Source organism: Dipodomys merriami, unplaced genomic scaffold (genome assembly GCF_024711535.1).
Source record: "Dipodomys merriami isolate MVZ:Mamm:240054 unplaced genomic scaffold, mDipMer1.0.p SCAF_2, whole genome shotgun sequence".
NCBI classification, from domain to species: Eukaryota; Metazoa; Chordata; class Mammalia; order Rodentia; family Heteromyidae; genus Dipodomys; species Dipodomys merriami.
Genome location: NW_027203381.1, coordinates 21,009,691 through 21,034,931, shown reverse-complemented (window position 1 = coordinate 21,034,931; position 25,241 = coordinate 21,009,691). Strand labels below are relative to the sequence as shown.

The 25,241-nt window shown below is 39.5% G+C and overlaps 1 protein-coding gene across 3 annotated transcripts in view; it reads right to left on the bottom strand.

Annotated features, from left to right (window-relative positions):
• Epg5 (ectopic P-granules 5 autophagy tethering factor) overlaps window positions 1-25,241 on the bottom strand; it is a 108,989-nt gene that overhangs the window by 40,406 nt on the left and 43,342 nt on the right. For all 3 annotated transcript variants that reach the window (XM_070029232.1, XM_070029233.1, XM_070029234.1), the window contains exons 15-25: window positions 23,043-23,162; window positions 22,178-22,437; window positions 18,101-18,241; window positions 16,839-16,983; window positions 16,448-16,645; window positions 15,950-16,060; window positions 14,745-14,867; window positions 12,911-13,077; window positions 10,276-10,497; window positions 7,889-8,012; window positions 2,572-2,716 (exon numbers count right to left, since the gene is read on the bottom strand). In XM_070029232.1, the coding sequence (XP_069885333.1) occupies window positions 2,572-2,716; window positions 7,889-8,012; window positions 10,276-10,497; window positions 12,911-13,077; window positions 14,745-14,867; window positions 15,950-16,060; window positions 16,448-16,645; window positions 16,839-16,983; window positions 18,101-18,241; window positions 22,178-22,437; window positions 23,043-23,162 (1,756 nt within the window). The remainder of the gene's footprint in view (window positions 1-2,571; window positions 2,717-7,888; window positions 8,013-10,275; window positions 10,498-12,910; window positions 13,078-14,744; window positions 14,868-15,949; window positions 16,061-16,447; window positions 16,646-16,838; window positions 16,984-18,100; window positions 18,242-22,177; window positions 22,438-23,042; window positions 23,163-25,241) is intronic.

The following is a 25,241-nucleotide window of genomic DNA, read 5'->3' as shown; positions in this document are numbered from 1 at the left end:
CTTCAAGTCAATAAGTCAACAAGTACTTAAGAGACAACTAATGAGTTTCTGATCTCATTCCAGAGGTAACATTTAATTTTTTACTCTTGTGGGAAAAAAAAAAATCAAAGAAAATTTTACTGCCATGACTTGGCATAAAGAGAATTGTACTTTTTGTATCTCAAACAGACTAAGTTAACATTCCAAAAAGGTCAAGTACATTAGTGACCCTTACAGTTAGTGTTTTTCCACTGCAACTACTTTGCACAGATCGGGTAAAGTTGGGTCTTCACCACTAGATAAGACGTGATTATTTCAGTCAGTTTTTTCAAGCAATGTCATGAGTTTAAGGGGAAAAATGAGGGTTTCTTCAAATCCAAGATAACTTACCATGAAAGAAAAATCAAGTATGATTTTTAAACAAGTATTAAAACTCAGAGCATATTTTCCTGTAACAAGCATTGGGGTCCACGACTGACAAAAATCTTGAAGCAACAAAAACCAATTTAGTTTAAGAAAAAGAACTCAGTGTTACAAGTACTTTGGTAAAATATTACCTACAATCATAACCACATTTCCATAGGTAATTTATTATCACCTATGATAGTAGAACTGTAAATCAAATGGTAGAGTACCAGCTTTGAGGGAAGAAAGCTAAGGAAGAGCATAAGGCCTTGGAATTCAAGCACACAACCAAACACCCCCACCCTTTAAAAAAAATCAGCTAACATTTGAGAAAAACCTGAAGCTTAAAATTTAGAAATTCAGGTCTTAATTTTGTTTGGAATTGAAACCTGTTCCAATAGCCAAAAACAAAAGGCAAGGTAAACAGTGATAAATAGCAGGGCCTCTGGAGCCAGACAGCTCTGTCACCTTGCAGCTGTGTAATCAACACAGAGGAGTTACTCAACCATCTTACATCCTGTATTCCTTCCTTCTCACTGAGGATAACCAACTCTGGGTTACTGTAAGACATATATATATATATATATATATATATATATATAAAGTACTGGACAATGGCCACAACAAACTACTGGATTCATAAATTACTAACTTAAATTTGATGAATCAATTTTCCCTAACTCCAGAGATAAAAATTAACCTTTTCAGGTAGTGACATGAAAGCATAAAAGATGGATGGGCCTGAACAGAAAGCATTCAACAGTTTCCATATCTAGCCCCATGTTTCTTCACTCATAAACTTTTAGGAATAGAACAAAAATCCATATGGTCAGGCTAAGCCTAATTTTCTTCTTCTCTGTATCTTTCTTATTTTGTTGTTGTTTTAAATGAACACACATTACTTTTGCAATCATGGAAAACAACCAGAGTATTGGAGGGAAAAATCTACAGCCTTAGACAAGACTGTTCAACATCTTCATTTTGCAATGAATGAGCTGAAGCCCCAATAGTGTCTTCCTTTTCTCTTCATACACCTAACAAGTTGGTAGAGCAAGAGTATTTCTGCCCTTCTGGAATCATTTCAATATTCTTTTTTTTTTTTTGGTCGGTCATGGGGCTTGAACTCTAGGCCAGGGCGCTGCCTGGGCTGGCTTTGAACCACAATCCTCAGATCTCAGCCCCTTGAGTAGCTAGGATTACAGGTGTGAGCCATCGGCACCCAGCCCATTTCAGTGTTCTTTATATTATATTGTAGCATATTTGGCAACAATTGTATTTGAATTTTATATCCTATAAAAATATATTCAGTAGTTAACAAGTATCACTTTCTATTATTATTTGTGGAACTATACCAGAAAATTTTATCAGTTTAATGGGGTTTTAAGACCTGATATGAAGAACAAGCTGATAATTTATCTTGAGAAATACTATAATACTATCTTGAGAAAAATGCAATGTGAGAAATGGCCAACTTAGAAAGCAATTCAAGACACATAGGAAACATGCTCTATTTGTATGGAAAGATTCCACACACAGAGCAAAATAGCTCATAAAAGAAAACCATAGCTTCTGAATGTTAAAATTGAAGCTAAAACAATAAATTAAAATTGCATTTTACACATGGTTTTATAAGTGAATCGAAATGTCATTTTGAAGCATTGCAGCTTCTAGCTAGAAGCATTCTAGCTTCTTTATCAGCTAGCTACAGCATATCTCAGTTTGGGCCAATGAGGTACAACTGGAAAGTGTGAGCAGCTTCTGAGTTCTTCTAAGGAGACTCTCCTCCCTGCTGACTAGAATGTGAATGTAAAAGGGATAGCTAGAGTGGTCATTTTGAACCAGAAGTGAATACTACCATAAAGAACAGTGAGACAGCAAGATAGGAAGAACAAGTGTCCTTGAAGGGTTGCAAGACTCATGACACTACCCTACTGCTCTGAACTACCTGTCTTCAATCGTCTTTCACATGAGAGAAAGTCAAAGCTTGACCTAGTTTATATTCAATTTCTTGTGTGGGTTCTGATTAATCTAGCTCTAAGAGGCAAACATGTTAATATGGAACTGTTAAAAAGCAATCTCATTGGAGATAAAAGTATAGAAACCTTAAAACTCAATTTATTCTTTAACTTTCTCACTCCTTCAATCATTCATTCATTTGTTGAAAGAGAATGAAATCATGTGACTCACCCAACAAAGGATCAGTGAAGTCCAGGTATGCTGACAGGCTGCAGGGTATGGAATAGGACTCATGCTTGGTCTGCATCCATAGACCAATGGTTTCCTGGAACTCATAATGTATGCGCTCCATGTTCAAATACTCCATCCACAGATCCTGTAAGGGTATCACTATACTTAAAACTTTAGCAGATAAAGCACATATTCACATTTAAGCCATATATTAAACTGTAAAATGACTCAGTAACTCTCAACGTGAGGTGATCAGGTCCAAGTCTTCAGTTTTGCCATGGGTTGTATTAAAAGTGATAACTAACAATCTCCATCTTAGTAGAAGTTGAGAATTTTTTGATTGTATACCTTAACTAGAAAGCACAGTATACATATTTATGTTATGCAATAAACTATTGGGCTAATAATTATATGCATAATAAAATATAGGTAAAAAATAGAATATTTTAAAAAGACTTTAAAAATAAATTTAAAATAATCAAATTAAGTTTAAAGCAAGCCTCTTAATCCAATTTCAATTAATATGAAATAGAAGGAGACAGAAAAACATGTTAAAACTATACCACAAAGACATTACCAGTAGAATCTAGACTGGTGGGAAGCTATAGGCAAACTACACAATTTGTATAACAAATAAATCTCAAGAGGAAAATGGAGAAAAAGAGACAATTTATAGATTAGTCAAATTTGTAAGACAATAGTTACAAAATGCAGACTCTGGTTGAAACTGTAAAAATAAAAACAAAACTTTTAGGGACAACGCCCAGGCCCAGAGTTCAAGCCCCACGACCGACAAAAAAAAAAAAAAAAAAAAAAACCTTTTATAATACTTGTGAGACAAATGGAAATTTGAACACTGATGTTTAATATTAAGGAATTATTGAAAGGTGTGGGAGGAGGTTCAAAGGAAGAGGGGAAAATTATAATATTCAATGCATATCCAAAGAAACTAGGAAAATCAAGTGGAGGGGTTAGGGATGAGAGGAATGGAGAAGAATGATGAAAGGGGCGACACATCAAGATATATTGTACTTATAAACCAAGTTAAGTAATACCCCTTTTTACAATTTCTTGAAGACAATAAAAAATGTAATAAAAATCTGAAATGTAAAAATTAAAAAGAAGTTATTGTGAAGCTGGGCACTGGTAGCTGATGCCTGTAATCCTAGCTACTCAGAAGCAAATCAACCTAGGTAGAAGTCTATAGAACTTGAGACTCCATCTTCAACTAATCACCAAATGCCAGTCTGGATGCAAGGCTCAAGCAGTAGAGTGCTAGCTGCGATCAAGAAATTCAAGACTCTGAGTTCAAGATCTGGTAGTGGCAAGAGAAAAAAAAAAAAAACAGGAAAGTAATGGAAGGAGGGGCTGGGAAGGTGGCTCAGTGGTAGAGTGCTTACCTCGCATGCCTGAGGCCCTGGGTTCAATTCCTCAGCACCACATAAGTAGAAAAAGCTGGAAGTGACTGTGGCTTAAGTGGCAAAATGCTAGCCTTGAGCTGAAGAGCTGAGGGACAGTGCCCAGGCCCAGAGTTTAGGCCCACGACCAACAAAAAAAAAGAAGAAGAAAAAGAAAAAGAAAAAGAAAAAAAGAAAGAAAAGGAAAGGAAAGGGGGGAAAAACGGAAAGGAAAATGGAAAAAAGGAAAAATTCCCTCCTTCCTTACAATGAATGTAAACAAATAAAAAAAGGAATTATTGGAGCTGAGAAGGTGGCTCAGTGGTAGAGCACTTGCCTTGCATGCATGAGGCCCTGGGTTCAATTCCTCAGCACCACATAAGCAAAAAGAAAAAAGCCGGAAGTGGCGCTGTGGCTCAAGTGGTAGAGTGCTAGCCTTGAGCTGAAGAGCTGAGGGACAGCGCCCAGGCCCAGAGTTCAGGCCCCACGTCTGGACCCACCCCCCCCCCAAAAAAGAAGAAAAAAAAAAGGAATTATTGTGGATATTTCCCAGATATAAAATGCTATTAAATTAAAATCTTTATGTATCAAATGCTCCATAAATTTGACACCAAGATAATATACAGTAGACAGAATCGCTCGGCTATACACAGAACTAGGCAATGGTACGTGAGGGGATGAAAAGAATGGCATGTCCATTACATTATTCTGGAATTCCTATTTCTTCTATGTGATGAAATATATTCACAATAAAAGGGAAAATAAGTAAAATGAGAAAAAGAAGAAATAAAGGTTCTAGCCTTCTCTTCCCCCACTCCTGTGATCTGTCTTACAACCATATGTGAACCATATTTCCTCCACTGGTGATCACCACATATTAGAGTGGTAAGCTACTTAAAATAACCACAGAAAATATCAAATATACACACTAAGCTGAGTGCTAGTGGCTCATATTTGTAATCCTAATTACTAGGAGGCTGAGATCTGAGGATTACAGTTCAAAGTCAGCCCAAGTAGTAAAGTCCAAGAGACTCTTACCTCCAATAAACTATCAAAAAGCCAAAAGTAGAGCTGTCTCTAAAGCAGTAGAGTGCTAGCCTGGAGCAAAAGAAGCTCAGGGATAGTGCCAAACTCCTGAGTTAAAGCTCAAGGAACAGCACCAAAAAACAAAACAAAACAAAAACCCACATTAAAATACATTGCTCAAAATAGTAATACCAAACGTCAAATAAGAACTAAGATCTTGTGGGTGATTTTCTTTTTCTCTGGTTTTAAGTTTTCTAAAAACCCTTGGATCCACTAAATCTAAAATGACCCTAGCTCTTTTATCAGCCACTTCTATGAAGTCCTAAATTATTACTTTCAAACCAACCATGGAAAAAAGCATTACAAACTTGGAGGAGTTCAAAGTAATTCTGTTCACAATCCTATATTCCATCTGCACCCACTGTAGCAAAGCTTCTCATTATGTAGTGTGCAGACACACCTTTAAATGGAGTTTGCTTTGGGCTGGGAAGGTGGCTCAGTGGTAGAGCGCTTGCCTTGCATGCATGAGGCCCTGGGTTCCATTTCTCAGCACCACGAAAGCAAAAAGAAAAAAGCCGGAAGTGGCACTGTGGCTCAAATGGTAGAGTGCTAGCCTTGAGCTGAAGAGCTGAGGGACAGTGCCCAGGCCCAGAGTTCAGGCCCCACGACCGGACCCATAACTAGCTAACTAACTAACTAACTAACTAACTAACTAACTAACTAACTAACTAAATAAATAAATAAATAAATAAATAAATAAATAAATAAATAAATAAATGGAGTTTGCTTCAGTGCTAAACAATTGTTAACAGATGCTGATGATTAAAACAAATACCAAGAGTTAGCTAAAGGTAGGTAAACAAAAGACAGAACTACCAGAAGCTGGAATTACAGATTTTTTTTAAAAATGTGTCATACATCCTTGGCAAGCAAAGACAGGAAGAGAAGGAAAGGGAAGGAAGGGAAGAAAAAGGGGGAGAGAGAGGAACTGTATAGATCCTGAGAAAAAAGAATAAACTTCAAAAGTTAAAAAGCTATAGCTAATTTTATGTGTGTTTGATGTTCCTGGAGCTTGAACTCAGAGCAGGGGTGCTGTCCCTGAGCTTCTTTTTGTTTAAGGCTAGTGTTCTACACATGAGCCACAGCTGCACTTGCTACTTTTTGATAGTTTATTGGAGATAACAAACTCAGGACTTTTCCTGCCCAGGCTGGTTTGGAACCTCAAGTCTCAGATCTCAGCTTTAAGAGTAGATAGGGTTACAGGCATGAGCCACTGGCATCTGGCTTTATAGTTAATTTTTTAAAACACTAGTCAACTACCTTCTTGTGCAAAGGCTTAGACAGGTGGTTAAAATGTACACTAAAAAGATGGAACAGCACCAAAGATTTCAGGACACCATATCTCATTACATATTTTCTATTATCCTGGCTTTACATTCCCACCCTTATTGCTTCATACCTTAAATGATATTTCTCAGGGTTCCACCTTCAGTTTTAATTTCAAGATTAAGATTCTATTACCACTAAATCCATATATCCTACCTCATCTGATTAAGAAGTCTAGATCTTTATCGCCAAGTAAGGCAACGCCAGGAAAGATAATAGAGCTCCCTCTGAAGCCTGCACGCACTTCCTCTTCCAGCACACTCTTTCTTAATAAACAGCATAAGGAGTCCTATGTAGCTAATCAATCCCAATATCCTCCACTTGGTCCTCAATGTTTTTAATTCATCAATTCCTTAATCACTGGCAGTATTTCAACAACTCTTTAAAGACAGTAAAAGATCTAATTCTTAAGCAAGGTATATATGGCTCTTAATAACTTCATCCCTCTCCATGCCTCCATTAGCCCCTCTCAGCTGCTACGCACTGTTATCAACATGCCACGTCCTTGTACACACTAATTCTACCTGTCAAGGCCCCTCTGCCACTCCCAAGTGCCATTCCTTTCTTTTCAAACTGAAGGGCTGCTTTTCTATGTTCCTACAACACCCAGTACAATCTACTCTCACAGAGGTAATTGAGCCCCATTTGACAAAAGATCCTTGAAGACTGGGAGTTACATCAGATTTCTTTGGCATTAGCCAACTGGCACTTAGAAGGCATCCCACTAAGTACTTATGGAAGGAAGAGAATTAAAAAAAAAAACAAGAAAGAAAGAAAGGAAGAGATGGTAGAAGGAATGAAAACAATCTTTTAAGAAGTCAAAAACACCTATTGAAGATGAAATGCTATTTGTAATGTGGAAGTTAGCAGGATTAAGGATACAGATAAGTCTCTTAAGTCTTAAGAGGTTCCTAAATCCCATCAAGGGTTAGGGTCAATGTCCAACAGAATTCACTCTCTAGAAAAAAGGACCTAGAAACAGATGTCTTCCTTCTCTGTCCCCAAGCTAGCTATAAAAGTTTAAAGAAAAAATGGGCTGGGAAGTTGGCTCAGTGGTAGAGCGCTTGCCTTCCATGCTTGAGGTCCTGGGTTCAATTCCTCAGCACCACATAAGCAGGGGAAAAAAAGCCAGAAGTGGCACTGTGACTCAAGTGGTAGAGCACTAGCTTGAGCTGAAGAGCTGAGGGACAGTGCCCAGACCCAGAGTTCAGGCCCACGACCGGACCCCAAAAAAAAAAAAAAAAAAAAAAAAAAGAAATGTTCATGAGATTGTAGAAAGCCTAGAAATGAACTCTAGGCCTCAATTAAGGCCAAAGTAGAACTGGAGATTCAAAAGGAAATATCCTGTCACTTACACATTGACAAACCCCATCAATATAATGATCATTCATGTGACTAGTTCCAAATCAATAAGTGGTTTTACAATTGGATTAAGACCATGACCAGTTCAAATTACATTCAGAAATGCTTTAAGAAAAAGAAAAAAAAAGCCATTGCTATAGTTTTACCTGCTGATTCTGCATCACTTTTGCGAGCCTGTGAATATCGTATTGCTTTGGTAGAGAAGGGATATAGGTATCACCTTTTTGAAAATTTTCATCTTCTAGCCATAATATATATACATTGAAGAGCCTAAAAGATTAAAAAAAGTTATATAAAGTAATAAAAGATGTATAGGAAAAATAACTTACATTGCTATGGACCTTAGCACCATTACATAAGAACATTCCTCAGCACCACATAAGCAAAAAGAAAAAAGCCGGAAGTGGCGCTGTGGCTCAAGGGTAGAGCACTAGCCTTCAGCTGAAAAGCTGAGGGACAGCGCCCAGGCCAAGAGTTCAGGCAACACGACCGGACCCAAGAAAGAAAGAAAGAAAGAAAGAAAGAAGAAAGAAAGAAAGAAGAAAGAAAGAAAGAAAGAAAGAAAGAAAGAAAGAAAGAAAGAAAGAAAGAAAGAAAGAAAGAGAAAGGAAGGAAGGAAGGAAGGAAGGAAGGAAGGAAGGAAGGAAGGAAAGAAAGAAAGAAAGAAAGAAAGAAAGAAAGAAAGAAAGAAAGAAAGAAAGAAAGAAAGAAAAGAAAGAAAGAAGGAAAGAAAGGAAGGAAAGAAAGAAGGAAGGAAGGAAGGAAGGAAGGAAGGAAGGAAGGAAGGAAGGAAGGAAGGAAGGAAGAAAGGAAGGAAGGAAGGAAGGAAGGAAGGAAGGAAGGAAGGAAAGACAAAGGAGACTGCTTGGACTATTAAAACATGATCAAATAATTGCTAACCCAAAAAGACTGAAGAAGAAACTCTGAGATAATGTAGGTTTAAATACAGTACACACACACCAAAAATAAAAAATAAAACTGGAAAAGATGATTATCATAGTATCTGAATCTGACACTTTGCTTTCCTGGGCAATGAAGTTAGAGTGAGCCTTTGCACTTGGAAAATATTCAAAGCCATTTTATAGTTTTCAGCACTAGACAAACTGCCAGTTTTAGAGCCAAAGATCATTTCCTGAACAAGCAATCATAAATAAAGCTCTGTACATGTGTATTCTGTTCCCATTAAAAATATCAGGAATAAAATACTAGTATTACCAAGAAAAAAAAAGTTTCAATTTTCCAGTAAATGTAATGATAGGTTTGTTTGGTTTTGTTTCTGTGGGGTTTTTTGGTTGTACAAGGAACACATTCATCTTGCTAAGATCACTTGTATTCCAAGATGTTTGCAACAGCAGGACTACAGTAGTGTTAGCATATACAAATCAGTGGGTAAGAGGACTAGGAGGTAGCATGGCCTTAACCAACAGAGTACAAAGTTTTGACAGTGTGTCCATAGACAGGGCCATGGTTCCTATAAGGAAAAGGCAGGTATGTACAGAGTTCTCTCTTCCAACTTCAGACTCATTAAGAGAAAGGGTCACTTTCTGAACACACTTAGGGAAGGGAATTTAAGAGAAGCAGATGGAATATTAAAGACTTTGTGGCTAATCTACAATGTTCATAGAGAAAGTTTCATCTGGTTAAGTCTTCAACCAAGCAAGATGAAGTAAAAAATTTTTCTGGAAGCGTAGAGAGCACTAAGTATTAGTGCTAGCTGAAATCCTAGGTTTCTTCACCAAGCTATTTGGCAATTAGGGTTTTGTTCTTGTTGTTGTTAGTCGTGGGGTTTGAACTCTGGGCCTGGGCACTGTCCCTCAGCTCTTCAGCTAGCACTCTACCACTTGAGCCACAGCACCACTTCCAGCTTTTTCTGTTTATATGGGTGCTAAGGAATCAAACCCAGGCCTCATGCATGCAAGGCAAGCATTCTACCTAGCCTCTACCACTGAATCACGTTCCCAGCCTCATTAGGGTTCATTATTAACAACCACTTTTATTAGTTTTTATTAATAAGATAAATTATTTGATTTCAATTACACTTATAAGAGAAAGGTGAAGAAACTGTAACAAGAATCTGAATCTTACTTCATATTTCCCAACTTTGGGACATGCGAGTACTATACCTGATTTTATAGTTTTAGAAGGTTTCTTTCCAACCCCAGGCGGATCTCTGATCCTATCATGGGGTCTCTGAGCCACAATTAAAATACCCTCCCTTGGTTACTTATGTCTTTTTAAGAGCTATTCTGGCAGGTTCTGATAGTTTCATGTCTGCTATGATCAATTTATTTTGGTTTATTTCTATTCTACATAAAGAAATAGAAGAGATCACTCAGACTACAAACACACAGCAGTGCTACATCCAAATGACTGACTGCCTTCTGTTGAGAAACAAGGTACAAATCTGCGTTAAAGCCATCTTCCACATTCAGGGCAACAGAATGATATCTAGAGTATGTACCACAGTGCTCACTGCTTCAGCACAGTACCTGTGCTACAAACAACAGCATAAATGGCAAAATAGCCATCTTACCTCACAAGTTCTGTGTGCAGTTCTGGTGATGTAAAATAACCAGGAGTGCCAGCTTGGCTCTCTGGCAGCCCTTCGCTGCCCTCTGCTGGAATGCGGAGGGCTTTGCTTGCAGCATGGTGAAAGTCAGCCACCTCAGTCAGTCGCTTCTTCATGTCTTTCAACAAATTGATATGAGCAGGACTTTGAAAAAACCTTCTTCCAATACAACCATCTATGGGTAGCCTTAAAAAATAAAAGCACAGATATGGAACCTTTCAACACAAGATGATGTCCCTAAATAACAACAAAGCAGTCATTTAGTGAGGCTAATATATTTAATATATTTATATAATTAAACTAATACCTATTATTTCTATCTCAAAGAGTACTTTGAGATTTTATATATATATATATATATATATATATATATATATATGTATGTATGTATGTGTGTGTGTTTGTGTTTGTGTGTATAAAATTCTCCCTCATCTATAGTTTTGCTTTCTTTGGTTTTAATTATACTACCCAAAAGTATTAAATGGCTAATTCCAGAAATAAGTAATACATTCTGTCACAGGTATATGTGTGTAGAAAAAAAGTATATTAATAGTTCAACACAGTGGCTTTAGAGACCTATTGGAGGTTCTAGAATCTATACCCTGGAGAAAAAGATAGATTAAGTACATAAGAATCGTTTTTAAAGAATGAACTGGCCGGGCGCTGGTGGCTCACGCCTGTAATCCTAGCTACTCAGGAGGCTGAGATCTGAGGATCGCAGTTCAAAGCCAGCCGCCAGCCCGGGCAAGGAGAGACCATGAGACTCCTATCTCCAATAAACCACCAGAAAACCGGAAGTGGCGCTGTAGCTCAAGTGGTAGAGCGCTCGCCTTGAGCTGAAGAGCTGAGGGACAGCGCCCAGGCCCAGAGTTCAAGCCCCACGACCGACAAAAAAAATAAATAAATAAGTAAAGAATGAACTGCTACACAAACTGAAGGTATACCACCATTTGGAACAAGAGAATAGATTAAAGACAGTCTTTGCTTTTGAAGAACTTGCAATCTAGCAGAAAACAGAAGTGACAAAGAATCAGCATCTTTATGTTCAAAGGAGTGAAAAAATAGGGAGGAGCTAGAAACTGAGGCAGAGTTGGTACCTGTTGGTAACAATGGATAGTTCCAGATATGCAATGGAACCATTCAACATCCTAAAGAGCCACCCAAAAGCTGCCAGACAAGTCTGGCCTTTACTCACACCTGCTCAAAAGCCTGTTATACTCACACATGTACTATTGATTTGGGCAGTTTCTTTCCCTTTGTATCTCCCACAGGCTATATGCTAAACTTTTTCCCAATTTCTAGGTATTGTCCTCATCATACTGAGGAAAGAAGATGATAAATACTCAAAAGAAAACCCATTCCTCGGGCTGGGAAGGTGGCTCAGTGGTAGAGCGCTTGCCTTGCATGCATGAGGCCCTGGGTTCGATTCCCCAGCACCACATAAGCAAGGGGGAAAAAAAGCTGGAAGTGGCACTGTGGCTCAAGTGGTAGAGTGCTAGCCTTGAGCTGAAGAGCTGAGGGACAGTGCCCAGGTCCAGAGTTCAGACCCATGACCGGACCCCACCCCACCCCAAAAAAAAAGAAAAAGAAAAAGAAAACCCAATCCAAAAGAAAGAAGCAGACCCAGTTTTTTTTTTTGTTGTTGTTGTTTTTTGGGTCTGGTCGTGGGGCCTGAACTCTGGGCCTGGGCACTGTCCCTCAGCTCTTCAGCTCAAGGCTAGCGCTCTACCACTTGAGCCACAGTGCCACTTCCGGCTTTTTTTCCCCTTGCTTATGTGGTGCTGAGGAATCGAACCCAGGGCCTCATGCATGCAAGGCAAGCACTCTACCACTGAGCCACCTTCCCAGCCCCAGACCCAGTTTTATAAGCAGAGTTGAAGAGTCCTAGGCCAGAGATCACCAGAGAATGACTAACTCACACTCCAGAGTATAAAAACACAGAACAGGTGCATTGGCAAAGGCCTGTCATCCCAGCTAGGTGGGAAGCTAAGACTGGAAGGACTACAGTTCTAGGCTAACAGGGGCAAAAAAAGCTCACAACAGCTGGGTGCCGATGGCTCACACCTGTTATCCTAGCCACTCAAGATGCTGAAGACCATGGTTTAAAGCTAGCCCAGCAGAAAAGGTCCTGAGACTCTTATCTCCAAGTAATCACCAAAAAAGCCAGAAATGAAGCTCTGTCTCAAGTGGTAGAGTGCTAACCTTGAGCAACAAAGCTCAGGGCCAGCACCCAGGCCCTGCGTTTAAGCCCTAGGACCAGCACACACACACATCCCTGTCCCCCCCCCCACACACACACACATACACACAAGCTCACAACACCCCATTTCCACAAAAAAAGCTGAGCATGGTGGAATATTCCTGTCATCCCAGCTATGGTGGTAAGTTTAAAAAGGAGGACTATTGTCCAAGCAGGGCTGAGCCAAAAATAAGACTCTGTCTCAAAAATAATCAGAGCAATGAGGTGATTCAAGAAGAGCACTGGCCTAGCAAGCATAATGCCCTGAGTTCAAATCCTATTATCACCCCCAAAGAAACATAAAAACCAAAGATTCAGAAAGAGGTTCATAAGAACTTACTACAACCCTGAGTATCATACCCATATTGTGGTCCTGGACGGTGAAGATACAGGAGGAAAAACTTCTGCCAAATAAGTGGCAGAAGAGGATGATCAGAAGGCGTGAGCATAGCCTGGTGGGCCCAGCGATAAATCAGCAGTCTTTGCAGGGATGGGACAATGGGGAGCTTCAGCTGAGCCTGAGCTTTCTACAAAATAGAAGTGAGCACAACTATAAACAGTTTGTTCTAAAGTAACCCAAAGGACATTTTCAAGTCAGTAAGAAAAAAATATTCTATGAAACTCACTTCACTGACTCACTAGCTACTATTTTAAATCCTTGACAGCAAGACACAAAGGGAAAATATTTTTGCTGTCAAAGACATTTCACAGGCCAGGCATTCGTGGCTCATGCCTGTAATCCTAGCTACTAAGGAGGCTGCGATCTGAGGATCACAGTTCAAAGCCAGCTCAAGCAGGAAAGTCCGTGAGACTCTTATCTCCAATAAAACACCAGAAAACCAGGAATGGCTCCGTGGCTCAAGTGGTAGAATGCTAGCCTTGAGCTGAAGAGCTGAGGAACAGCGCCCAGGCCCAGAGTTCAAGCTCCATGATTGACCAAAAAAAAAAAGACATTTTACAGGTCATAGAAATGGGGTAGAAAAGTCACCTTATTTCCATTTCTGAAATTCCTCTGTATATAAAACACTTAAAAAAAAAAAAAGACAAAATGAGACAGGCACCAGTGGCCCACGCCAATAACCGTAACTACGCAGGAGGCTGAGATCTGAGAATCACAGTTCAAAGTGAGTCCACGCAGAAAAAGTCCCAGTGAGACTCTTATCTCCAGTAAGCTACTCAAAAAAGCCGGAAGTGGCACTGTGGCGCAAAAAAAAAAAGGCAGAATAATACAAATATTTAAATCAAATCTGATTGTCCAACTTTATCAATCTTTTGAACATTTAGATTTTAAAAGAGTATCTAAATAATAATTCCTTGAGACTCTGAAACCCAAAAGAAAAGTCTATAATATGGCCCTAAAATTAAAACTCTTTAAATCTAAATCCATATTCCAACCTATTCATGTGTTAGTTATCCTAAGAATCATCTTGGAAGTTTTAAAAAGAAATTCCTAAGCCAGACACTGGTGGTTCATGCCTGGAGAGGGGAAAGGAGAAGGGAGGGGAGGGGAGGGGAGGGGAGGGGAGGGGAGGGGGGGAAGGGGAGGGGAGGGGAGGGGACGGGAGGGGAGAAGAGAAAGGAGGGGAAAGGAAAGGAGGGGAAAGGAAAGGAGGGGAAAGGAAAGGGAAAGGGAAAGGGAAAGGGAAAGGGAAAGGGAAAGGGAAAGGGAAAGGGAAAGGGAAAGGGAAAGGGAAAGGGAAAGGGAAAGGGAAAGGGAAAGGGAAAGGGAAAGGGAAAGGGAAGGGAAAGGAAAGGGGAAAGTGGAAAGGGAAAAAGGGAAAAAGGGAAAAAGGGAAAAAGGGAAAAAGGAAAAAAAGGAAAAAAAGGAAAAAGGAAAGGAAAGGAATTCCTGCTCATAATCCAAACTGAGACTCAAATGGAGTTAGGAACCTGACTGGTAACAAATTCTCAGGGGAATTCAGATGTACATAAGACGCAAAGGCAACTACTTCAAAACAACATCAATCCCCTTCATTTGGCAATGAATACACTCTTCAATTATTGGTTGATGACTCAAACTGTTAAATGAGACTTGGGAAACAAAGTATATACTTTAATTTTACAAGGATTTTAAATGTGGGTTTGGTAGCTGTGCATTCCACAGTCACAACAGAAAACACAGAAGCTCACAGACTATATCCACATTAAAGTAAAAGCCACCTCCTAGTACTCAAATAGAGTACTACCACTATACCTTCAGAGCCTGGTCAGGGGTAAAAGTGGAGTTTATAACCAATTCCCCTTCAACAACTCTTCGAAGCTGGGAGTCTTCTTCAAAGATAGATTCCATGTTCAGCACCATCCAGGCAAACCAGACCTATGAAGACACCAGGAAAAGGGCAGAAAATAAACCACTCACGCCAACTAATTAAATATATCCTAATAGTTCCCAAATAAAATTCTTTTTTTTGGGGGGTGGGGGGCGGTGTCCCATCGTGGGGCCTGAACTCTGGGCCTGGGTGCTGGTCCCTCAGCTCTTCAGCTCAAGGCTAGTGCTCTGCCACTTGAGCCACAGCACCACTTCCGGCTTTTTTCTTTTTGCTTATGTTGTGCTGAGGAATCGAACCCAGGGCCTCAGGTATGCAAGGCAAGCGCTCTACCACTGAGCCACCTTCCCAGCCCCCCAAATAAAATTCTTGAGTTGTTTTAGCTTAGTGCTAGAGCACTTTCCTAACACATAGGAGAGTCCTATTTCAATCCCCTGCATCACAAGAAGAGAAAGGGGAAGTGGAGGGAGAGAAGCAGTGGTAAAGTATCACATGAGAAAAGACTATAGATGGGCAGGAAATGCATGCCTCTAGGACTCAGTGAGGCAGAGACAGAGAGGAAGATAGGCAGGGCTGAGTCTAGCAAGCAATCAATTTCAGCTGGATCCTAAGTGGCATGAGAAAGATTGATAGGCTGAGGGATGTTAGTCCTGATTTAAGCAATGAAACAGATGTGATTATTCACATAGTGTAAGAGGTGGTAATAACAATGAAAGTAATGCTGCTAATAATGATGATAACAACAACACCCAATCACTAGTGAGAACTATGTGCTAAGCATGTTCTGAATGTTATATATAAATGCAATCAAATTGCCATATGACAATTGAGGAAACAGAGGACAGAGATATAAACAAACTTCCCAAAGCATAGAACAAATGGCAGAGCCATCTGGCTCTTAACCTGTCTGCATTCAGACCACTATCCCAAGCTTAGTCTACTCTTTTAATGAAACAGGAATGGCAACAGCACTTCAAAAGAGGGTCATGACAATTAAGTGAAAAAATACACAGTAGATACACAATACATACACAGTATATGATATAAATGTGTTATTTTAGGCTATCAGAAATTTACTAATAAGAATGGTACCAATATTAATGCTCACAAAGATCAGTCCTCGGCTTCATACCTGAGTGGGTGTGGCCAAGCCCTCCACAAATGAAGGGGTGATGTTGCCTGCCACGATCCAGCTCACCAAGGAAGAAAGCAGACTCCGGTCACAGTGGTAACCCAAAGCATTCTACATTAGGGAGATGAGAGAAGGAGCAGAGAGAAGAGACTGAAAAATTACTTTACCATTGACTCTTTCTAGATCATTAGTAATTGTCCCACCACACTGGAAGATTCCCATAAGACATAGATTTCAGGAAGTTCACCAGCACTAATAATGCCAGACAGTGTACTACAGGAGAATGTAGTGGGCAGGGCCCTGCCTAACCATTCTTTATTTGATTTTCCTAAGATCTATGCTGGCAACTTATGATTTTACCATAAGGCAAAGCCTTTAAAAAATCCAAAACCAAAAAAGATCCTGGCCCAAGAGTAATTCTTAAATCTATGCATTTAGGAGAACCTTAAGAAAGCTACTATCTACCCAACGATAGAAACAAATTTTCCAGCAAGTTACCTTGTGCTGCTGGTAGAGTAATTTCTGTACACAGTCTTCCTGCATCAGCTGGAAAGCTGTTTTACACAAGTGGTCCATAAGGAAGAGGATGGGCTGTTCTCGGTACCAAAGATGCTGGCTTATGAGAGCCTGAACCCAGAACTCCAACACAGCTACAGGACCCACTTGGTTGGGCTGAATACTTATAGATATGTGCGTCTGTGGAGAAACAGCTCAGGTGATGTGAAAGGAAATAACCAGCCTCCCACTGTTACAATGCCAATAAAATTCTATTTGCCTCAACAAAGTGCCAAGTTACTGCAAATGTCTAGGTCATAGACATGCTAGCATCTAAAGTATTTGCTTGGGAAGATGGGCCAGAGTGTATTTGGGGGCTTGTGACTGCTCTGACCTGGATCATGCTGTTGAGAAGCTTCAAGTTGTCCCCATGGCTAGCTCCTGTCAGGTGTTGTGCCACCTTGTGGGTGACCTGCTGAGTGACACCTTGAGGTACTCCACTGTCCAAGTGTAGGAAGAGAAGGAGGTGCGACAAAAACCTGCCAATGACACGTGATTTCACACCTTACCTTTCAATCAGGAGCAGGCATAACTGCCAATAATTCCTCACAGTTACTTAAGAGAAAACATAAATGTTTAATTGGTCCCATTTTCAGATGAAGGTGCTATTTAGGTTATTTAGGGGTTCTGATAAATCCTCAGAGGGTTTAGAAGAATCTTATCTGCCAGAAGTGGAATGAACAAATCAACATACAAACACATGCAAAAACAAGCAAATTAGAGTACTAGAGGAAAATACCCTTATATCCCCCTGTATTCTCCATACCTTCCTCCTCTACTAATAAAAGCAGTGTTATCCCAAATTTTCACTTTCCACACTTCTTTAATGCCAAGGTGTTAATAATTTTTTTTACGTTTAGAAAATGGATCCCGGGCTCCAATCCTTTCTTAGTAAAGTCAAATCTCTGGGGGAAGAGACTAAAAATCTATATTTAGTAGGCTCCCATAGTAGTCTCTTGCCACCAAACAAGACTGAAACACATTGAATGAAAAGACAAAAGAAAACTGCATTGTTTCCTTTGGGCCAATGGATGATCCTGCCCAAGGCAGGGTTCTTCCACATAAGCCTTGCCTCCTCTTCATCAATGTTCATGTGGCTCAGGCAGGTGTTCAACTCTTCCCAACTTCCTATGTATCTACCTATTCACAATACCACTCTGCACACTGTGAGCAATGAATACAATATGCCTTGATAGGATTACAAGGGCAAAGCCCTTTGGTGCTCAATGTCAAGAGCACTATTCCCAGTGTCTCGTGAAAACAACTGCTCTGTCAAATACTAATAAGCTTTAGTAAGCCAGCCCAGGCAGGAAAAGCTGTGAAACTCTGATCTCCAATAAACCAGAAGAAAACAGGAAGTGGCGCTGTGGCTCAAGTGGTAGAATGCTAGCCTTGAGATGAAGAGCTGAGGACAGCGCTCAAGCCCAGAGTTCAACCCCCACGATCAACACAAAAAAAAAAAAAAAAAAGGGTAGAAGATTCTTCCTTATTTTATTTTATCTTCATTATTTTATTTCAGAAACCAGAAAACAAAATCACTTATACTCACTGGGCTATTTCTAAAGAATCTTCTGCCACAGAAAAGAACATACTTACTGCTCATTCTTCAGAAGATAATATTGGCAAGGGTAGAACAAAGGTAGAATCTTATCTAGAACATGAACCACTGTTCTTAAATGCCTTGACTGGACCAGAATTCCCAAAAGTGGAATACCTTCTGCACAGAACTTCTCAATGCTATGGAAAAAGAAAATACAATGAGTACATAAAATAGGTCACTCATAACTGTATTCTTCCAATGAGCTATCAGCCTACAACTATCTCAGGTCTCTAATGCTTTTTTTGTTTTTGGCCAGTTCTGGGGCTTAAATTCAAGGCCTGGGTGCCATTCCTGAGCTTCTTATGCTCAGGGATACTCTACCACTTGAACTCCAATTCTAGGTTTTTGGTACTTTATCAGATATAAGAGTCTTATGGACTTTCCTGCCCAAGCTGGCTTTGAACAATACTCAGATCTCAGCCTCATGAGCGGCTAGTATTATAGGCTGAGCCAATAGCACCCCATTTCTAATGCATTCTTAAAGCTCAATCTTATTATAATACTAGACTCAGAATTCTGGAAATGCTGATGGCCAATGCGTACACTACTGGTTAATCAGAAGGCTGAGATCAGAGGACTGCTGTTCGAAGCCAGAAAATCCATAAAGCTCTTATCTCAAATTAACCCCAAAAAAGCCATAAATGGAGGTGTACCTCAAGTGGCAGAGTACCAGCCTTTGGGAAAAAACTAAGGGAGAGCCTCCTGACCCTGTGAGTAACATCACAAAACAAATATAAAAATCAGATGTTCATCCATATTTTCATTTTATCATGAAAAAGAGGCACTGTGCCCAAATTTTCATAATTTCCTAGGGTCAAAATGAACCTTTGGTTTATAAATTTCTAGTTCAGAATGCCTGCTACTAACCTAGACTATTTCTCAAATAGTACATCTATATAAGATGCTGGGAACTGCCATAAGTTACCACCACAAAGGCAAGTGAGCTCACTTCCCAAATATAAAGTGGCAAAATTCTTCTATAAAACATGAATTAAAAAAAAAAAACAAGAACAAAAACATTCTTTCTCTTTGATTCACTTTGGAAAATCTATCCTTAAGAAATAATCTTGGGGCTGGGAAGGTGGCTCAGTGGTAGAGCGCTTGCCTTGCATGCATGAGGCCCTGGGTTCGATTCCCCAGCACCACATAAGCAAAAAGGAAAAAAGCCAGAAGTGGCACTGTGGCTCAAGTGGTAGAGCGCTAGCCTTGAGCTGAAGAGCTGAGGAACAGTGCCCAGGCCCAGAGTTCAGGCCCACGACCGGACCCCCCCCCCCAAAAAAAAAAGGAGAAATAATCTCAAATATATGAAAAAAAAATATGGATGATAATCCATATAAAGATAGTACTTTTTTGGGGGGAGAAGGAGGGATCGATCTAGGGTCTTGAACTGAGGGCCTGGGTGCTGTGCTTGAGCATTTTCACTGGCTCAAAGTTAGAGCTCTACCACTTCGAGCCACAGTAGCACTTCTGGTTTTCTGGTAGTTAATTGGCGATGAGAGTCTCTCAGAGTTTCCTGCCCCGCTGGCTTTGAACCACGATCCTCAATCTCAGGCTCTTGAGTAGCTAGGATTACAAGCATGAGCACTGGCACCTGGCAAGATAGTACTTTTGGGGTGGGCAGGCAGGAGGGGAGGGGGGGATTGGTCATAGGACTTGAACTCTGGGACTGGGCGCTGTCCCTCAGCTCAAGGCTCAAGGCTAGTGCTCTACCACCTGAGCCACAGTGCCACTTCCGGTTTTCTGGTGGTTTACTGGAGATAAGAGTCTCACAGACTTTCCTGCCTGGGCTGTCTTTGAACCGCGATCCTCAGATCTCAGCCTCCTGAGTAGCTAGGATTTACAGGCGTAAGCCACCAGCACCCAGATAAGATAGTACTTTTTATATTTATTTTCACTTGCAAAACTGAGATGCAGAAATGATTTAAGTAAATATGGGGAATTCATTCAGTGAGAATTTTAGCCATTGTTTTAAAACAATACAACAGACAACAATCAAAAATAAAAAATTTTACTATAATGACACTGTTGCAGTTTGAGTATGAAATGTTCCCCACAGGACTGTGTGTTGAGTGCTTGGTTCCTAGCTGGTGGTACTCTCTGAGGAATTTTAGATACTTTAGGAGGTAGGACACAATTGAAGGAAATAGGCAACTGGGGGGTGTACTATTATTAAAGGTCATACCTGCTTCTCAGTCCCTTCTTCATTCTGTTTCCTGTCTGCCATGAGATAAAGACTTCCCCTACCATTCTTCACTACCCTGATGTTCTGCCCAAGTGCGTGGGAACAAGATACCATGAACAGAGCCCTCTGAAACCACGAGCAAAAAAATCATTTCACTTTTAAGTTTTTCTCTCAGGCATTTTAGTTACAGTTACACAAAAATGACTAATATAGATACTGAGGGAGAGGGGAGCAAAAAATACTGCTGATTACAACTACTAGTAACATTTATAAAGAGGGAAAACCACAAGGATTGTATCATACCAAAATGTTCACTGTATTAGACAAAAATGTTCATTGTACAGAAGTGAATGGATTTTTTAACTTTGGTTCTATTCTTTAATTCTCAGGGAGAAAAAAATCATTTCAAGAAATAAAAGTAACAGTATAAAGGCTATACCATGAAGGAGGTCCTTACAATATTACAAATAGATAACAAAAAACACTAAACTATATATAATCATAGCCATTAAAAAAAAAAAGAACAAAGGAAGCTGGGCATTGGTGGATCATACCTATAATCATAGCTACCCAGAAGACTGAGATCTGAGAATCATGGTTCAAAGCCAGCCTGGGCAGGAAAGTCCATGAGATTTTAATCTCCAGCTAACAACCAAAAGAAAAAAAAAAAAAAAAAAGAAAGAAAAGAAAAGAAAAGAGCCAGAAGTGCTGTGGCTCAAGTGATAAGCATTAATTTTGAGCATAAAAGTTGAGGGACAGCACCCAGGCCCAGAGTTCAAGCCCCAGGACTGGCACACACATACACACACACCTGTGCACACACATATGTACGTGCACACACATATGCACACACGTGCACATGTGCACACACACACACACACACACACAACAGTAGAAAAAAGGAAAAATAGTCTAGCATAAAAAAGACCTGGGTGATTTTTCTGACTGTCCATAATGTTATATTCATGTACAAGTAAGTATCTGACTATTCTGTACTCTAGCACTTTCACATCTCATTTGACCACAGGAGAGTCAGTCATAAAGGACAACCCTTATTCCCACCCTTGCTTCTATCCAGGATTCATTAATCAGCACTAAACAAGCACATATGATTAGAGAAAACACACAGCAAATCTAGTTTCAGAATGGATATGAGCATTACAGAAATCATAAAACAAGTTCAGAAAACTATTCTCAAAAAGTTCTTGTGCCAGACACTATTGTAAGTATAGGTATTTTAATTCACTTAAGTCTCATAAAGTTCAATATTATTATTCCCATTTTAGAGGACGAACTCAAAATTCAAGAAACTTGGTGACTACACCTAAGAACAATGTAATACATGTCCTCCAAAGGGCCTAACTAATCATCTCTCCTTTTCTAATTACATCTACCCATCTACCCTCTCTTACTTACCTAGCTTTCAAATTTGTCCCTGAGACACTACCGACAACCTAATCAACCTCCATTCTCTAAAGGGAATCTTGGGCTTCAGTCAGGAGTCACTTTATTTTCCTCAATGTTACCTTCACACTCTCCCTACCCTATAATAAATGCACCTTCCCATATTCATTCAGTCTACCAGTATCTGTTGAATATCTACTAAGTTTAAGATCTGGAGACCGAAAGATGAGTAAGACAAAGTCTCTATCTTTTAAAAGGAAGTTGTATGGATTTACTGAAAATATACCTTTGTTTCAATAAATGCACAAGAGTGAATGTGAACAGCACTTTCCCCTTGATGAACTACTAATCAAGAAGTCTTATTTGCCCCAAAATTACACCCTCAGGAGGCTTAATGGAAGCCATGGCCTTGTATATGAAAGAGGAGATTTTAGAACTCCTTTCTCCAAGACTTATCCACTCTGAAGCTTCATCCTAAACACTGTACCTGTGGCCCACAGCTGTCATAGACAAGGCGAGATAACAGCCAATGGGCATGCCTGTTTTCACAGCCTTCAAAAGAGGATGAAACGTGGGTGATTCTGTCATGTCAGGCACTGTGCTGGAGAAAGGGACAGCTGAACAATTCTGTTGCATTCCATAATCATTTTTGTGTAGTTTTAATCTCAAAATCAAATTCCATGCCCATTGGTTAAATGAAGTCTCAGGAGTTTCTCCATATCGAACAATACTGGCCAAATATGAGACCTAAAACAATGATTCATTTTAAACTACATTAGTCACATAAAAATTAAATCAGTAACATCATCTGCTATTGATCAATAACTTCCTGGACAAAGAAGAAAATATTACTTCCTGGCCATCAATTGATGTTTGGTATACTTCATTAATTCCTCACTTATAACTGGCCATGTCAATGTACCTTTGTTTTGTGAACTTGATCTTAATATGCACAAACAAAAGAGAAGTGATTTAAAAAATAACACTCAATGCTAATATGTGGGTAAGTTTAACAATCGAGTGAGAGGTCTCATTTACAGCATATGGGAATATATAAACTCTGACCATGACTAATTTTAAGCTCCCAACAGTCTACCTTGCAAAGTTCCTGAAAATGTAGCAGTCATTCTCCTTCATCAATATAAATGATGTTCTAGCATATCTGTAGCTCAACTCAAATTATTTTTTAATACTAACATGTTCAAAGAGAGGGTACATTTTAAAGAAAAATCTTTATCAACTTTAAATGTATATTTGAATATCTTACATTGTCAGAAATGTTCTTAGAAAATCTAGGATCAATACAATAACTTCATCTTCCCAGGAAAAAGATCTCAATATATGAGTGTTACCTGCTTCATACTTTCAGAAATAAGCCCAGCATATGGCTTCTGTGCAAGGTACTTCTGATAAGCCTCAAGAACCATTAAGGCCACTTCAGCATGAACTGCTTGATCCAGATGTAGGGTACCCTTTAACGGAAATAATTAAATCATGACTGTAATTTCTTTTATTATTCCTTAAATAAAAAAATATGCAGCATAAGCAGATCTTAGATATGGAAGCTAACTGTTCCAAAAACCACAGCCCACAACATTAAGTTATAAAATGGTAATAAGGGGAGAAGAAACACACACAACACACATGTACCCCCCCCCCACACACACACACACACTTGATATCTAAAGAGCAAAAGAGCAATTACTATTTCAAGATAGGTTTAAACCTGATTCATCCCTCATCTCAGACTAAAAGGTGTCTGAATGTAATACCTACCCCACTCAGAATCTACAAAGACTTTTGTTACAAGTCAAGGACTTTGTCAAAAGTCAGGAAAATGCTTATAACTGAAAATAGGGGAAGATCTTATAAATTTCGTGTACAGTCCCTTTTCTTATTCTATCCACAGTGGAAATATAAATAAGATGCTAAACAACACAGGTAGCTTTAGGAATATGAAGTTGCCTATGGGGTTTCCCACCTAATCTTCATATGCAGCTTTTGCAAAATTCATTCCCTAACCCTTTCATTGAAGAAGACATTCCCAAGTATAATGAAGAAGTAAGGAAGCCAGTGCCAGTGGATCACACTGTTAATCCTAGCTATTCAGGAAGCTGACATTATGGTTTGAAGGCACCAAGGCAGAAGTCTGAGAGACTCTTATCTCCAATAAACTGTTCAGAAAAACCAGAAGTGGCACTGTGGTTCAAGTGGTAGAGAACTAGCCTTGAGCAAAAGACACTCAGGGGCAGTCCAGGCCCAAAGTTCAAGCACAGGGACCAGCAAAAAACAGAAGTAAGGAGACTGCCACAGGTGTATATGAGTATAGTACTCTGGAGTAGAAGGGGTCCATGCACGAGTTGAAGAACGTGAAGGTGAAGAATAGCACCCGTGGCTTTTGCCCACAGACCTTCAGTAAAGGAAAACCTAGAGGGATCCACAGGCAATCCAGTGGTCACAAGCACCCTAAAAGGAAAGCTATCTGGCTTAGTCTCCTCATCTGAACAACAGCATCACTTTACTACACACCAAAAAATACAAAGATTTGAAATGCTCAGAACAAAAGCCAGATTTGTAGACGGCTGAGTTTTCCCTCCTTTTCCCTTACATGTGTTAAGTTTTGGATCAAGATGCTAACTAACAAAGCCTATGACAAAGACATAGTTGGAACAAATACTATTACCAGAAAAAAATATGACATAAAGTAACATCTTTAGAGACATTCAATATACACTAAATCCTTAATAATATAATCACTACAACACTGAGTAATTAACATGCATCAAGAACCACAACTGTCTTAAAAGTGTATACTTCCTAACTTGTTGTGGCCTTACAACAACCTTATGTGGCAAGCCTTATATTATCAATGTTTACAGATGAGCAAATGAAGCCCGGAGAGTTTTCAGGAAACTTACTCAGAGTCATAGTCAGGAGGTAGAATTGAGGTTAGAACCCAGGTACACTGACTCAGAACTCAAGCAAGCTCATAATTAATGACTAACAACTCTGGCAAGGACATGGAAGACAAACTGCAGGAGAAAAAGGGTCAGGAAGGACAATCAGGAGGAACTGCAACAATCAGCCACAGATAAAACAATAGATATAAGTGATCAAAAAATAAAGGAAAGACTTTTTAATGTGGAACAAAATATACTTCTTATATGCTTCTCCTCAACACCCTCAGCTGTCTTCCTGTACCAGTAATTTGTATGATCCAAGAATGTTAGAAATATCTAAGTGGCCCTTGGCAGAAAAGAGGCTCCCCACCCCAATTTGGAGGATGAGTTTTCTGCAAAACAGAAGAAAAAAAAAATCATAAACTCAGACAGCACACCTTGTAAACGTAATTTATATTAAGCAATTAATTACTAACTAATGTTTTAAGAAAATGCTTCCTTGAAACTGATGTATATAGTAACTAGTATATGTCTAGGACAAGCAGAAAAGGTCAAAAGCTATGTACATATGACCATATAAGATGATGCTATACAAAATGAACCCCAAGACAGAGACACAAGTGGTTTTATCTTTCTTACTGTTGTTTTTAA